Genomic DNA, 15,230 nt, shown 5'->3' on the forward strand with positions numbered 1-15,230 from the left:
CCCACCCCACCCCCGTCCCTAAATTTGTGAAGACCAGTGGGGAAGGGCGAAGAGGACGGTCGGATGCTTTCTGTGGGGAGGGTCTCAAATACTGAAGGGTGGGGACCTGTCTGGGCGGGCAGGATGAGTACACTATGGGTGCTTTAGATGACTCAAGTTGCTGTGTCTGTGTCATGGGGCAAGGGGTCATCCTCGGAACTTGGGAACCTGCTTCTGGGTGTGCAAGTCTAGCTGTGAACGTTCACAGCCTATGCCCTTGACCCTTCTTCTAGGCCTGAAACCAGCAACCCCGGAACCCAAGGAGCTGAAGAGTTTCTTCCCAGTTGAACCTGAGAGGGTTCCGGAGGAAATTATTTCCACCGTTTATCTATCAGGCCCTAAGGGACTCCGGGTTACGGACCTACTGCCCAGCCCATTTCTTTTGGAAGGAAGGAAGAAGACAGGGAAGCTAGAGATTTCCTCACAGAGGATGACTCTTAACACCCAGCAGGAAGCAAAGACCACTCTGCGACGTCGAGCCAGCACGCCACTACCCCTGTCGTCCAGGGGCCACCAGCCTGGCCGCCTGTGCACAGCCCCCGCTACTCAATCTCAGCATCCCCGACTGGGTCAGTCAGTCTCTCTCAACCCTCCCGTTCGGAAACCTTCCCCTGCCCAGGATGGGTGGTCCTCTGAATCCAGCGACTCTGAAGGCTCTTGGGAGGCGCTCTACCGGGTGGTACTTCTCGGAGACCCCGGTGTTGGGAAGACTAGCCTGGCCAGCCTCTTCGCAGAGAAACAGGAACGAGACCTTCATGAGCAGCTGGGAGGTAGGCACCCAGGTTGTGGCCGTAGGATTGAAAAGCCTGTCACCAGGAGCACAAGATTGCAGAGAACAGATGGGCAGGTCACTCACTGTTCAACTCACAAGGGCATAGTTCATACATGCTACAAAGTAAACGGGTAAAAAGTAAATGCTACAAAGTAAATGGGTGAGAAGTAAAAAGTGCAGGACACAGCCTGGGCAGGGCCTAGAGGAGGGCTATTGAATGAAAGGTGCATGATTTATCTTCAGGTCATAAGGGGAGAAAATCAGAAACTATAGGTGCCATGAAATGATGGGCTTCCACTCAGCTTAGAAACTCCCAGCCCTAAGTTGGCCCTGACTCTCAACCCCCATCCCCTCTCATCTGTCAGCCACAGAGACCTACAACAACGCTAACACTCTTCCCAAATGGAGGGTTCCAGACCTCCAGGGCTGAGCTCTGGACTGCTTTACACCTCCCTCTCCCAAATGCATTTAGCACACAGGGCCAGGTGCTGCAGGACCATGGGCCCCAGAACAGCACTAAGACAGGTGACATGAAGATAAGCCTCTGCAGAACTGGCTTTGAGGATACAGGGTATGTCATGAAGGAGTGGCTAAACACAGAGAAAAGATGGAGACCGTCTGACCAGGCCTGTTCTCCAGTGTTGGCTCTCCTGGGCGTCATGTACGTATGCACACCTGTGTGTCACAGACAGGGAGACTGGAGCCCAAGAGGATGTGATCTGCCTAAAGGCATACTAAGGGAGAGTCAGAGCGGGCTGGGGAGGATTCCTAGGCTACCCCTCCAGCCCACATTCACTCAGCTAAGACCCTGCTTCTAGCAACTGCCTGCTATGTGCCAAGTACTATGCTGCCAGCTGGTGACACATGGGCACCTGGGAAAGCATTGACCACTGGGAATGAGAGGATTCCCTACCCCAAGAAAATGTGAAGGAGTGACTGGTGAGAGCGAGGTAAGGGAAGGCTGTCTCCAATGGCCTCCTCCACATTCGGATTTGACTCTCACTTGATTGCAGGCGTGTACGAGAGAACGCTGTCGGTGGACGGAGAGGACACCACACTGGTGGTCATGGACACTTGGGAGGCTGAGAAACTGGTACGTCACTGTAAGCATGTCAGGGGGAGGAGCACTAAAATTAATATTAGACACCTGCCTGCCTCAGCCCTCCTCCCTCAAGCCTAAGGTAGAAGAGCTTCACAGCCCTGACCTCTGCCCTCACTGCATCGATTCCCCTCCGGGCAGACATCCCAGAATGCACTTCTCCTTTTGAATGCTCCTCATCCCTATGGGCCTCCCACAAAACAAAACAAAAAAACACTGGATTTGGCCCTCAAATGCCTAAGGGTGACACACACCTCTTCTTTTTTCTTATTAGCTGTGTAGCTTTGTGCAGTTAATATCCTTACCGTAATTTTTAGTCTTCTCATCTGATAAATGGGTCAAGCATTCCTGCCTTATCAGATGCTTTTACAAGCTACTGCTGCGTGTTTACAAGAATTTCTGGGTATCAAACCCAGGGCCAAGGGCCAGCTCTGAATGTGTCTCACCACTGAGCAAGTTGTAGCCACAGCATCGGCTGATTTTTAAAACCCCAGTGCAGCTGGGAAGGGAGAGCCGAGCTTAGAACATGAAAAGAACAGTAGCTAAGCAGGACAGGGAAACTGTCTGGGGTGACTTCAATAGCTATGGAGGTAGTGAAAATGGAAAACCAGAGGTCACCCTCCCCTCCCCCCTTCCAAAACAGGCATGCAATGGGCCTCTTTCCTTTCGTTACACAGGTATATATACTTACTGTAGGATTTTGATAAATTGAAGATGAGCTGGGGACATAGCTCCATTAGCAGAGTGCGTGCTGGCATGCTCTGAATTACAAGGCTCTGAGTCAGAGGCCCAGCACTGCACAAACTAGCTATGATGGTACATGCTTATAATCCCAGTAGCTAAAGGCAAAAGGATGCAGAAGTTTAAAGCCATCAACGATGACATGGTGAGTTCAAGGCTAGCCTGGGCTACACGAGATTCTGTCTCAAAGTGGCGGGGAGAGATTATCAGCAGAGATATTATCTCTGGAAAGGGATTCAACTAACAAAGCCCATTGTCTTGTACCTGCCTGCCATGTGCCAAATATTATGTTCACATCTGGGGACACAAGGTCACCTAGTGGGCACAGGAAACATGGAGTGACTAGTTATGCCATCTTTCCCCTGAACTTAAGCCACATAAAGAAAGATATACTGTATTTGGAATACAGTGTTAGGCCAGGCCTGGTGGCATAAGCCTTTAATGCCAGCCTTTGGCAGGCAGAAGCAGGTGGATCTTTGTGAGTTTAAGCCCAACCTGGGCTACATAGTGAGTTCCAGGACAACTGGGCTGTGTAGAGAGAGATCCTGTTTCATAAATAAATAAATAAATAAATAAATAATCAAGTGAGCTGTGTTCAGTGGCTGACAGTGCTGCTGATAGACCCTAAGAAGATATAAGGAGACTATGAGGACAGACCCCTTTTATTCTTTTAGATGGGGCCTCAGGATGTACCACTATTGTTTTAGATTTTTATTGTATCGGGGGGAATACAAGCACATGTAGAAGTCGGAAGTCAGTCTGCTGGAATCAGTTCTCTCCTTCTACCATGTGGGTCTAGGAATTGAACTTGGATCATCAGGCTTGGCAACAGGCACTTTTATCTACTGAGTCATCTCACCATCCCTGGCATCAAATTCTCGATCCTCCTGCCTCAGCCTCCCCAGTGCTGCAATCACAGGCATGTGTCACCACGTCTGGCTTGACCAATTCCTTTTAACAAGTATAGAAGAAGGTCCAGGTGAGAGTGATCCTAACAATGATCTCAAAGCAGCAACCGGGGTTTCCCAGCACACTCTTGGCCGATGATGGAGGTCGGTGGACACACATTATTACTATGATGTGCAGTTAAAGCTATACAGTCACTCTTCTTCCCTTCTGTCAACGAAGAAACTGATGCTCAGAGGGGCTGTGTCCAAAGCTCTCTGAGAGCAGGTATATCACGCCCAGATCTACAAACTCCACAGCTTATACTGGGATTATATCCCCAACTGTCCTGGGAGCCTCACTTAATGAACCTTCAGCTTAAGTCTCATGTTAGCGTTCTTAGTTACATAGGTGGATCAGAGAAAGAGAGACACTACAGGATGTAGCAGGGCTTCCTCGGGAGCAGGGAGAAACAACCTCTGATGTGCTGAACTCTGAATCACCTTGCCAAAGCCTCTTTATTGTTACACAAAAGGCACGTTTAGCCAAGCAACTCTGCATACCCAAACCTCTGATCTAGGAGTTGTCTAAAGGAATTATTGCCTAAGCAGTTCTCAGCCAGACAAGACTTCCTGGTTTGCCAGGTATATCTTGGGACTAAATTATGCAAAGACTCTGAGAATCCTTCAGGAAAAACCACTCCATAAACCTCAGCTAACAATCACTGACTATTGCCGGGTGGTGGTGGCACATGCCTTTAATCCCAGCACTTGGGAGGCAGAGGCAGGTGGATTTCTGAGTTCGAGGCCAGCCTGGTCTACAGAGTGAGTTCCAGGACAGCAGGGCTATACAGAGAAACCCTGTCTCGAAAAACCAAAAAAAAAAAAAAAAAAAAAAAAAAAAAAAAAAAAAAAAAAATCACTGACTATTTACAAAAGGCTACCTCGAAGCCTAGGTGCCACCACTCTGGCATTCATGCCATGTCAGACACAATGGCTGTGTTACGTTCCCTGTTACAGTCTACTTGCCGGGTGTCTCTAGTGGGCCAGGAGGCCAAAGCCCCTGGTGAAGGAGGTGGACAAGGTGTGAGCCTCACGGAGCTCAAGGACCAGCCTGAGAAGGAACTGCTTTCTGAATGCAGTAGACTGCTACAGAGTAGCAGTAGTAGTCAGTGAGTTAGGCAGACCAATCAAAAGCCGAGCATGGAGCCTGCCTGCAAGATGGCTAAGCTGAGCAAAGATGTCTGCCGCCAAGCCCAACAACCAGATTTACCCCACCCAGTAGAAGAAGAAAATCAGCGCCCGAAAGTTGTCCTCTGACCTCACCACTGCACCTCGGTTTTTGGTTTTGGTGAGGAGGGTTTTGATATCTTTTTTGTAACGTGGGTTCTGCGAATCAAATTCAATCAAACACATGGGTGTACAGCGAGCACTTTACCCAGTGAGCTTTCCTCTAGCTCCTGAGATTCTGCTTCTGTCTGATTCTCCTCAGAGGTTATTTGGCCTGAGAAACCATCAGTGCAGCTGTGGAGCATGCAACCCTTCCCCGCCGAGCACCTGACACTTCTCTGCTCACCTGTCCTACTTTCTAGCACCTTCCTCTCTTCTCTTCACACTCAGCCATTAATATTGACTCTTCCTGTCTCCTGGCCTTCTGCCCTGCTGGGCCCATCCCTCCTTTCAAACCCTGCTCACACCCACACGTTCACTGGGGAGCTCCCCCATACTCTTCAGACTTCCCCTGACACCCCACACCACCTCTCCATCCTCCGTGGCCCTCCCTACCCTACCCTGCACCTCCCCATCCCATAACCACCTTCCAGAACGTGAGCCTCGAGGACAGGAGCCAGACCTCATTAAAAGCCTGAATCTACCCTCCCAGAGCGCTGTCTCTGTTCTTCTGCTTTCCTTTCCTTGGGAAAATGACTATAAAGAGCTCTGCTTCTTAAGTGTCCCTTTCCATTCCCACCCCCTTGTGTCCTTACCCCCCACAAGTGATCTTTCAGTTCTCCAAAACTGTACTAAGAAGTCTCCCTGGATTCAGTCTTCTGTTCTCTCTCTGTCTCTGTCTCTGTCTCTGTCTCTGTCTCTCTCTCTCTCTCTCTCTCACACACACACACACACACACACACACACACTTTATTCTATAGCCAGTTTGTGTGAGTGTGTATGAGGGTGGACACAGGCTTGCCATGTATATGCAGGCGTGAGGTCAGAGGACAGCTGTGGGAGTTTGTTCTCTCCTTCCACTGTGGGACCCAGGAATCACATCCAGGCTTCCACTGCCAGCACTTTTACCCAGTGAGCCTTCTCAATGACCTAGGGCTGAGGCAGGAGAATCGCTTCAAGATTAAAACCACTCTGATACAGCATGAGACCTTGGGGGGGAGGGGGGTAAGACGGGGCAAAAGACGGGGTAGAGGAAGGAGGAAGAGAAAGGCAAGGAGGCTGAACAGGCAAAGCTAGACCTTTATTTGCAGGACAGAGCCCCCCCACCCCCACCAGTCAGTGGGAAGGAAACAAGGGAGCTTTCATCGACTTTTTGAAGAAAGAAACTGAGGCTCAGAGAATCAATGGTTTTCCCAGGAGGCATTATGATAGAATTTCTCCCCCAAAACCATCCCAAGTAGAACCTCTCCTGCTCCATCCTTTAGTCTCCAACAGAGACTCTTTGTCAGCTAGGGCTAGGCTCCCTCTGAGGATGGGCCTGGGGTCCCTCCCCCGCAGGATGAAAGCTGGAGCCAGGAGTCCTGCCTGCAGGCGGGCAGCGCCTACATCATCGTGTACTCCATCGCAGATCGCAGCAGCTTTGAGAGCGCCTCGGAGCTCCGAATCCAGCTGAGGCGCACGCATCAGGCCAACCACGTGCCCATCATCCTGGTGGGCAACAAGGCCGACCTGGCCCGCTGCCGGGAAGTCTCTGTAGAAGGTAAATCTTTTATCATATTCTCCTCTCCTTCAGCCTCACTGCCCCTTCTCCAGTGCTCGCCTTAGAGGTCTGTTCCCTCCAGCCTAGCCTGTCCTACAACAAACAACTTACCTATCCTGTCCTCTCTCACCCCCCAAACCAGCACTCAAGTCCTACAGAGCTCTTCGCTCCACACCCCAAGATTCTGTCCTGTCCTGGCATCTCCACTTTGTCCAGGCCAGTCCTTATTCAATCATTCTAACCCTTCCTCCTTGACAGATAACAGATTCCCAGAACCACAGCTTACCTTGTGATCTTTGCTTAGAATTCCCCCGTATCAGCCCCATGGCTGATAATCAGAGACGCTCTGCCCACCACCAGTGTTTACCAGCTTCACTCAAAGACTGAAATGGCCATTAGTTTCTCCAGTATAAATTGGGGAGATTATAAACTCAAGCTTTATATGAAACACTTTAGTGTTGGCCAGGAACTACAAACCAAAACTTTTAAAGTTAGGTATAAATTATATTTACAATGGGCGAGGAATATTTTAATAAGTTTCATATTCTTAGTGGGACCCATATTTGTCTTCAAATGGCAATTTACGAGGTAAAATCTTCCCAGCCTTATTCTCCTGAGTATTATCAGTCTCTACAGTGAGCCTATGATTTGCCCCTGGATCCCTGACACCTGAACTAAGTAGGCGCCAAGGAAAATGCTTCCTGAGAGTCTGAACACACCTCTTCCCATCTTTATCTCTGCCCCCATCAGAGGGCCGCGCCTGCGCAGTGGTGTTCGACTGCAAGTTCATCGAGACTTCAGCCACTCTGCAACACAATGTGACAGAGCTCTTCGAGGGTGTGGTGCGCCAACTGCGCCTGCGCCGCCAGGACCATGAGGCCCCGGAGACACCTCCACCTCGACGACGGGCCAGCTTGGGCCAGCGTGCCCGCCGCTTCCTGGCACGCCTGACAGCGCGCAGCGCACGACGCCGGGCACTCAAGGCCCGTTCCAAGTCTTGCCATAACCTGGCTGTGCTCTGAGACCACCACCTTCCTGGGGTGATGGGACACTGTGGTGCCACTGAGGACAAAAGTTGCGTCGTTGGAGTCCTCTTGGTCGACCATGCATGCCTGTTGCCAGGATGGCCAGAGCATCTCCAGGAGCCAGAGCTTTGGGGACCATTCCTGCCGGGCAAAGTGATAAATAGGCAGACTATGGGACTATAAACACAAGCTAGGCACAAGGGTTTTTGTTTTTGTTTTTGTTTTTTTAAAGGATAGGTGTCTTTCTGTAAAAAATCTTTCTTGTCCCTGGGCTGTGACCAACTCTCAGAATGAACCACAATAAGCCAGTCCAGGATGTCCTATCTGATGTGTGGATGTCTCTCCATGGGCTCTTCCAGGCATCTCCACCCCCTCCCCAAACATCTAACTTGACTGTAGACTGGCTTGACCTGCTAGCCCAGATGTCTTGGACAATCAATAAAGTCAGTGAATTAATTACAGGCTCAGGCCCTCCTCCCAACTGCCGGGTTTAGTTTCTACCCCAAGGCCTTTGAGACAGACACACGGTGGTCACATTCACAAAACAATGCTGAGTGACTTCCTACTTCCTTCTTAATTCTTTTTTTTTTTGATTCTAGAACCACAAAATGCTGCCTGTCTAGACTGGCACTGTAAGAGCTGCCGATTGTGTGAGCTGACTGTGTCAAGGTACCTAGCACATGTCACGCATGCTAGGAAGTCCTACTATGCAGCTGCACACCCAGCCCCTGTCATTTTTGTGCATGTGTGTGTTCTATCTGTACAACACTGAAGAGTGTGGCCCCTAATCTCCTCTGGCTGCTTAGGCAAAGGAGGTTCAGAGAGGGGAAGCAGGAGCCCGTAATCACACAGCTGTTCGATCGAAGGTCCTATGAGCCCCTTGCCACAGTTCTCCTCAGGAGGGGCTGGGGTGAATAGTTCAGTAATAAAGAGCTAAGGAGAGCTAAGAGCATCCCCAAAACGCAGGCAAAAAGCCAGCCTGGCACTACAATGCTATAATCCCAGCACCTAGGAGGTAGGAGGAACTAGTGAGTCCCTGGAACTTACCGGTGGCCAGCCTGCCTTATTTGGTGAGCTCTAGGCCAGTCGGGGCTTTGTCTCAGGGATGGGGGTGGGGTGAGGGTGGGGGAACAGGAGGCAGACAGGAGGCAGATGACCTCTGACCTACACACACACACAGAGTGACAGGAGGTAGAGGTGTGACTGAAGGGTCAAGCTTCCTAACACATGAGAGGTCATAGTTTTGATTCTAGCACTGCAGGGTAAAGTTCTATGGTGGAGGTGGGAATAGCTCCCATAATCCCAGCATAATCCCAGAACTCAGAGAGCTGAGGCAGAATTTAGAGTTCAAGACCAATCTAGCTACCAGGAAAGGGAGGTTGAAGTTAGATACATACCCATAATCCTAACTTTCAGGGAATGCAGAGGCAGGAGGACACCCCTGAAACTTCAAAACCAGCCTGGTCTAGAAAGCAAGTTCCAGGCGAGTGAGGTCTATGTAGCCAGCTGCTATCTCAAAACAGAGGGAGGACACCAATTTTCTAACACAATTTTGCATATAATCTAAGGGGGCTGGGCATGAATTCCGTGGAACTCAGTCCATTAATCCCAGGATGGACACTAATTTAGTTCAGTGCATTCATTTTCCAAATGTGGAAAGTGAAGCCCTGAGACAGGCAAGAGAGTACTCCAGAGTCACCCAGTCAGTGAGTTCCAGGCCCTCGGACCCAGCCCCCTCCTCTGACCTCCCTTGGTTGTGAGGGATGAGGGACACGTAGTGAGGCTTCCCGCCTGGCTGAGGACCCAGCTGAGTGTAGGGGTCAGGTCAGGAGTTTCCATCTCGCGGAGGATGGGGGAGGAGGGACTGTCACAACTTTGAGAAGAGAACAAGATGCAAACTGTTTAGACCATCTTGCCTCGGACTTCTGACACCCCTGCCTCCAACCAACTGCCCCCCACCAGACTCCTGGACCCTACACGGAAGTCACCCGTGACTCCGTTCAGAGGATGAGGCACAGAAAAATCATGCTTTGAGGTGCCCAGTTCCCCAATGCTCACCACCAACTCACTGGTCACCAGTCATGCCCAGGAAGCGGAGGAGGGTCTCCCCGCCCTGAAGTTGTCTCCGGCCTGCGGTTGAGAATGGGGGTGGGAGGCTGTAACTGTGGAAAGTTGGCAGAGGCCGCCAGCAGCAGCCGGGAGAGTGGAAAAAATGATATCAAACCCGGAAAAATGCAGGCCGGATGGAGGGCCGGGTGCGAGGGAGGGGGAGGGGGAAACAGCTGCCTGGACCGAGAACGGGGAGAAGAGGCTGGCCAGAGTTTCCCAGCAGGCCTTGAGAACCATGAACACGCGCTGTCCTTTCCTTCGTTCTTGCTTCACAAGTTTTATTGAGGGACTACTATGTGCCAAGGCAGAGAGCCAGGCCCTGGGGAGACACTGGTGGCTGCCTGGAGCTTATCCTGGATCGTGGGAAGGTACATCAGAGAACAACCAAGAGGATAAAGGAGCCACAGGGATTAGGGGTCATCAGGGAGGCCTCCTCAATTCACCCACGAGGAAGGTGAAGCCAGGAAGAGGAGAGGCCTTCCACCACACCACTCAGAATGGAAAGGAAGCCAGGACAGGGAATGTGGCTATGTGGACAGCCGAGAGCATGCAGCCAGGGGTCGACATTTGAACTCTTTTCCCTCCCCCTCTCTGTGCCTCATTCCTCCTCCCTACTAGAAATAAGATTCGTGGCAATTCCCTGCCCCAAACCTGACTCCAGGATTAACTGTTTTAAGACATATCAAACGGGACTGAGGAGACAGCTCAGTACTGCTCAGGATCAAAGACTCAAGTTCCATCAGAGCCCATACAAAAAGCCAAGTACCACGACACAGGCTTGTGATCTCAACAGGGAGGAGACAAAGATGCAGATTTCTGACCTTCGATGGACTGACCACCTTCTTAGCTTACTCGGTAAACTGTAGGTCCCAGTGAGAGACAGACCCAGTCTCAAAACAACAAGGTAAGCCCAGGTGGCTCATACTTTTAGTCCCAGCCCTGGGGAGGAGACCAGCCTGGTCTACACAGCAAGTTCCGGGACAGCCAGGGCTACAAAGAGAAAGCCCATCTTGAAAAAAACAAAACAAAACAAAAAAATGGTCCAATGTGTGTCTCCTGATGCCCAGTACCTGAGGCTGACCTGTAATCTCTGAAGTGCGTCCGGGTTCAGCCGTACCTTGGTACCTGTTTTCTCATCTCACCTCGGTCCCCACCCTCTCCTCCATAGATGTTCTTACATATGAACATGCTGAGGCTAAGAGACCCTAAGAAATAGACGCAAGGCCAGTTTGACTCATCCACTGACAAGAGGCATCCTGGAGGGGCTGCCTTAATTACACTGGCTGAGGAAACTAAAGATGGCGAGAGGAGAGAGTCCGAGTTCAAGATACTGTGACAGCAACAGCAGATACTTTTGCTGTGGGTCTTCCTGTCCTCGTGGATTGAACTGGGAGGTTGGAAGCCCTGTGGGTAAGGTGAATATACCCCACCGGACTGGCAGTCAATAGACAGATCAACTTCACTTAGGGTGATTGGAGGCTTATAAAGTTTTAGGGGGCTGAGGGTAGAGACATCCAGGATGGGCAAAGGTCATTGTCTGGGGGCTTAGGGTACCTGAAGGGCCTCATTAGCATGGGGAAGCCTTTTAGGGATCTCAGATGCTGGATGAACAGGTTTTGTCAGGAGAAAGGAAATTGATCCTATAAACTAATTGAGGCCAGGTGACATTCCTCAGGTAGAGGAGAGTGTGGGGGCTTAGAACTCCCTGGACTCGGTCAGAGAAGGAGAAACTCTGCTAATGAAGGAGGTCCTCCACTATGCCCTGAGCCTCAGAAGGCTTTCAGGTCAGTGGCAGGCTTCCACCTTAATTAGCACCGTTCCCACATTTTGCTAAGTGCAAGGTATTGTGTTCTAGGTGCTTTCTGTAGGAAACATGTTAAGTCCTCCAAACTGGTGACATCATTACCAAGCCAGGTTTTTTTTTAATTAATTTATTTATTTACTTTACATCCCCAATTGCAGCTTCCCCTCCCTCCTCTCCTCCCAGTCCCTCCCTCTCCCCTCCCTTCCTGCCATCCCTCCTCCCTTTCTCCTCACCGAAGGAGAGATCTCCCACCCACGGGTCAACCCAACTTGGCATATCAAGTTGCAGTAGGACTAGGTGCCATCTTCTCCTATTGAGCCTAAACAAGGCAGTCCAGTTAGGGGAAAGGGGTTTAAAGGTGGACAGCAAAGTCAGAAAGAGCCCCTGTCCCAGTTATTATGGGTCCCACATGAAGACCAAGCGACACATAGGTTACATATGTCTAGGGGGCCTAGGTGGGTCCTATGCATGCTCTTTGGTTGGTCATTCAGTCTCTGTGAGCCCCTGTGGGCCCAGGTTCATTGATTCTGTGGGTTTTCTTGTGATGTCCTTGATCCCTCTGGCCACCATGCCAGTGTTAAGGTGGAGAAATGGTAGCACAGAGAGAGAGGCTCAGTAACCCAGCCAAGGTTGCACAGTTAGCAAATTGTACCAAAATCCAAACTAGCAAAGTCTTGTCTCACAGTGGCTGGAGCTCATCTACATCCCACTGCCACTGTCACTGCAAGTCCAGAAAAGACTATAACGGAAAGAGAGGAGTCTTTGCTCTGCACCTAAATTGGGGAGGGCAGAAAACAAAACCACACTGAAAGCCCTCACCCTCTAGCTGGGCCATTGCACCTCAAAGGGAGAGTACTGTTATGGAAAAAATATGATAAAGGCTGGGAAGACAAATGTGTCCCCAGGGGCCCCAAGACTCCTCAGAGTCCCCATGTCGCTGCAGAGGAGGGTCATGCACTGTGCTGGCTTGATGCAGAAGAGATGAAGGCCACCTGCTCCTGAGACAACCCAGCCGCTGCTCAGAATACAGAAGCTCCCTGTTAGGAAAATAGGTTTCTCAACCCAAACCATGAGGCTTCTGCCTGGAGCCCTCAAACGGATCAAGTTCCATCCACGGCTTCCCATCCTTGGGTAGTGGGAAGTTCAGGGTCTCACAAGAACTGGCTCGCCCCTTCTTCATCTGTGCTGTGAGAGAAGGCCTGGGGCATGAAGGGGCTCAAGAGCAGAGGTGGAAATGTGTAAGTGTCTGGCTTGGGAGGGGAAGAGAGAGGGAGATGTGGGAAGAAACAACTCTTGTCCTTCAGCAAGATTAAGTGTCTCTAGACTCTGGCCGCCCATGCGACCTTAGACAAATCAAAATACACAGAAGGGGGAGATTATGGTGGAATTTGTCACATGCTGGTTTCTGTCTCAAGAACTACTTGAACATTCCATCTTAACAGCTTGAAAAAATACACAAGTTCCATCTCAATTTGAGCACTGTCCCCTTGGGTTCAGAGTTCAGTTAAAAATAACACTAATGATGGGATGGGAGTTTGGGGCTCACCAAAGTGTGTGGTTTCCCCACACTTACATCTGGTCCAAGTTCAAGGCAAGGGGCGTGTGTGTGCATGTGTGTGTATGTGTGTGTATGTGTGTATGTGTATGTGTGTACATGTGTGTGTGCATGTGTGTATGTGTGTGCATATGTGTGCATGTGCATGTGTGTATGAGTATGTGTGTGCATGTGTGTATGTGTGTATGTGTGTACGTGTGCATGTGTGCGAGTATGTGTGTGCACGTGCATGCACACGTGTGTGTGTGCATGTGTGTGTGCGTGTGTGTGCGTATGTGTGTGCACGTGTGCACGTGTGCATGTATTGTGTGTGTGTGTGTGTGTGTGTGTGTGTGTGTGTGTGTGTGTGTGTGTGTATGCATGCCCAGGCCTCACTCAGTCTGCCTTCCTTTTGGAAGTAGATGATTCCAATCCAGAAAATGAAGTGGAGTTGCCGGTTACAGTGGTGCACACCGTTAGTCCCAGCACTTGGGAAGCAGACAGGAGGATCCGTGTGAAATTGTCCAACATGGTGAGTTCCAGGACAGCCAGGACTACATGAAAAAATCCTGTCTCAAAAAATAAAAATGAGATGGCTCAGCAGTTAAGAGCACTGGCTGCTCTTTCAAAAGTCCTGAGTTCAATTCCCAGCAACCACATGATGGCTCTCGACCATCAGTAATGAGGTCTGGTGCCCTCTTCTGGACTGCATCCATAGACTGCTCAGATAGATAGATAGATAGATAGATAGATAGATAGATAGATAGATAGATAGACAGACAGACAGATACTTAAATACTTAAAAAAATAAAGTTAAATAAAAATGAAATGACCTTTAAGTATTTGGAACCACTGGGTAATTTCCTTCATCTCTCAGAATTCAGTTCTCTCCTCTTCCCCCACCCCTGCCTTTTTCTGCTGGGGGAAAAATGAGGAGGCTTAGTCATCATGCTGGTTAGTGTCAGTTTGACATAAACTAAGAAGCAGTTGGGAAGAGGAGAACTCAGATGAGGAATTGTCTCCATCAGATTGGCCTGAGGATGTGCCTGTGGCATTTTCTTTTGTTGTTGTTGTTTATTTATTGAGAATTTCATTAATGTATTTTAATTATATTATTACCCTTACCCCATGTCCTCCAGATTACCTGTCCTTATCTACTCAATGTCAAGCTCTTTCTCTCTCTTGAAAAAAAGAGGGGGTGGGGGAGCTGGAGAGATATCTCAGTAGTTAGAGCACTTGTTGCTCTTGCAGAGGACCCAAGTTCAGCTCCTCACACCCATACGGTGACTCACAATTGTCAGTAATTCCAGTCCCAGGGGATCCAATGCCCTCTTCCACGTGGTACGCAGACAAGCACACAGGCACCTTTATACACATAAGATATAACAATATTTTTTCCTAAACACACACACACAAAGCATGGAGTCTGGTTTGTGTCAGCTTACTATTCCTGAGCATGGAACCTGACCTGGAGTATGGGTGACCCCAGTCACACCGTTGAAGAAAACTGATTTTTCTCTTTTCTAGCAGCTCTTCCTTATAAACAGCTTCCTGAGTGGGGGTGAGGCTTTGTGCCACGTCCCTTTCGCCATGCTGGGATTGGTGGCATACACTGGAAGTTCATGTGTGCATTAGCCCTATTGTGTGTGTGTGTGTGTTCACATGCTGGGGTTGCTAGCACACACTGGGAGTTCATGTGTGCATTAGCCCTCTTGTGTGTGTGTGTGTGTTCGCCATGCTGGGATTGCTGGCATACACTGGAAGTTCATGTGTGCATTAGCCCTCGTGTGTGTGTGTGTGTGTGTGTGTGTGTGTGTGTGTGTGTTCGCCATGCTGGGATTGCTGGCACACACTGGAAGTTCATGTGTGCATTAGCCCTGTTGTGTGTGTGTGTGTGTGTGTGTGTTCACCATGCTGGGATTGCTGGCACACACTGGAAGTTCATGTGTGCATTAGCCCTGGTGTGTGTGTGTGTGTGTGTGTGTGTGTGTGTTCACCATGCTGGGGTTGCTAGCACACACTGGGAGTTCATGTGTGCATTAGCCCTCTTGTGTGTGTGTGTGTTCGCCATGCTGGGATTGCTGGCATACACTGGGAGTTCATGTGTGCATTAGCCCTCTTGTGTGTGTGTGTTCACCATGCTGGGGATTGCTGGCACACACTGGGAGTCCATGTATGCATTAGCCCTGTTGTGTGTGTGTGTGTGTGTGTGTGTGTGTGTGTTCACCATGCTGGGATTGCTGGCATACACTGGGAGTTCATGTGTGCATTAGCCCTCTTGTGTGTGTGTGTTC

The 15,230-nt window shown here is 50.0% G+C and overlaps 1 protein-coding gene across 1 annotated transcript in view; it reads left to right on the forward strand.

Moving 5' to 3' along the window:
* Nucleotides 1-7,950, forward strand: part of Rem1 (RRAD and GEM like GTPase 1) — an 8,657-nt gene extending 707 nt beyond the window's left edge. The window contains exons 2-5 of the mRNA XM_031373712.1: nt 273-809; nt 1,825-1,904; nt 6,263-6,464; nt 7,215-7,950. Coding sequence (XP_031229572.1) covers nt 470-809; nt 1,825-1,904; nt 6,263-6,464; nt 7,215-7,486 — 894 coding nt within the window. The 5' untranslated portion in view covers nt 273-469 and the 3' untranslated portion in view covers nt 7,487-7,950. The remainder of the gene's footprint in view (nt 1-272; nt 810-1,824; nt 1,905-6,262; nt 6,465-7,214) is intronic.
* The last annotated feature ends 7,280 nt before the right edge of the window (nt 7,951-15,230 follow it).

The sequence above is a fragment of the Mastomys coucha genome, unplaced genomic scaffold (assembly GCF_008632895.1).
Source record: "Mastomys coucha isolate ucsf_1 unplaced genomic scaffold, UCSF_Mcou_1 pScaffold15, whole genome shotgun sequence".
Classification (NCBI taxonomy): Eukaryota; Metazoa; Chordata; class Mammalia; order Rodentia; family Muridae; genus Mastomys; species Mastomys coucha.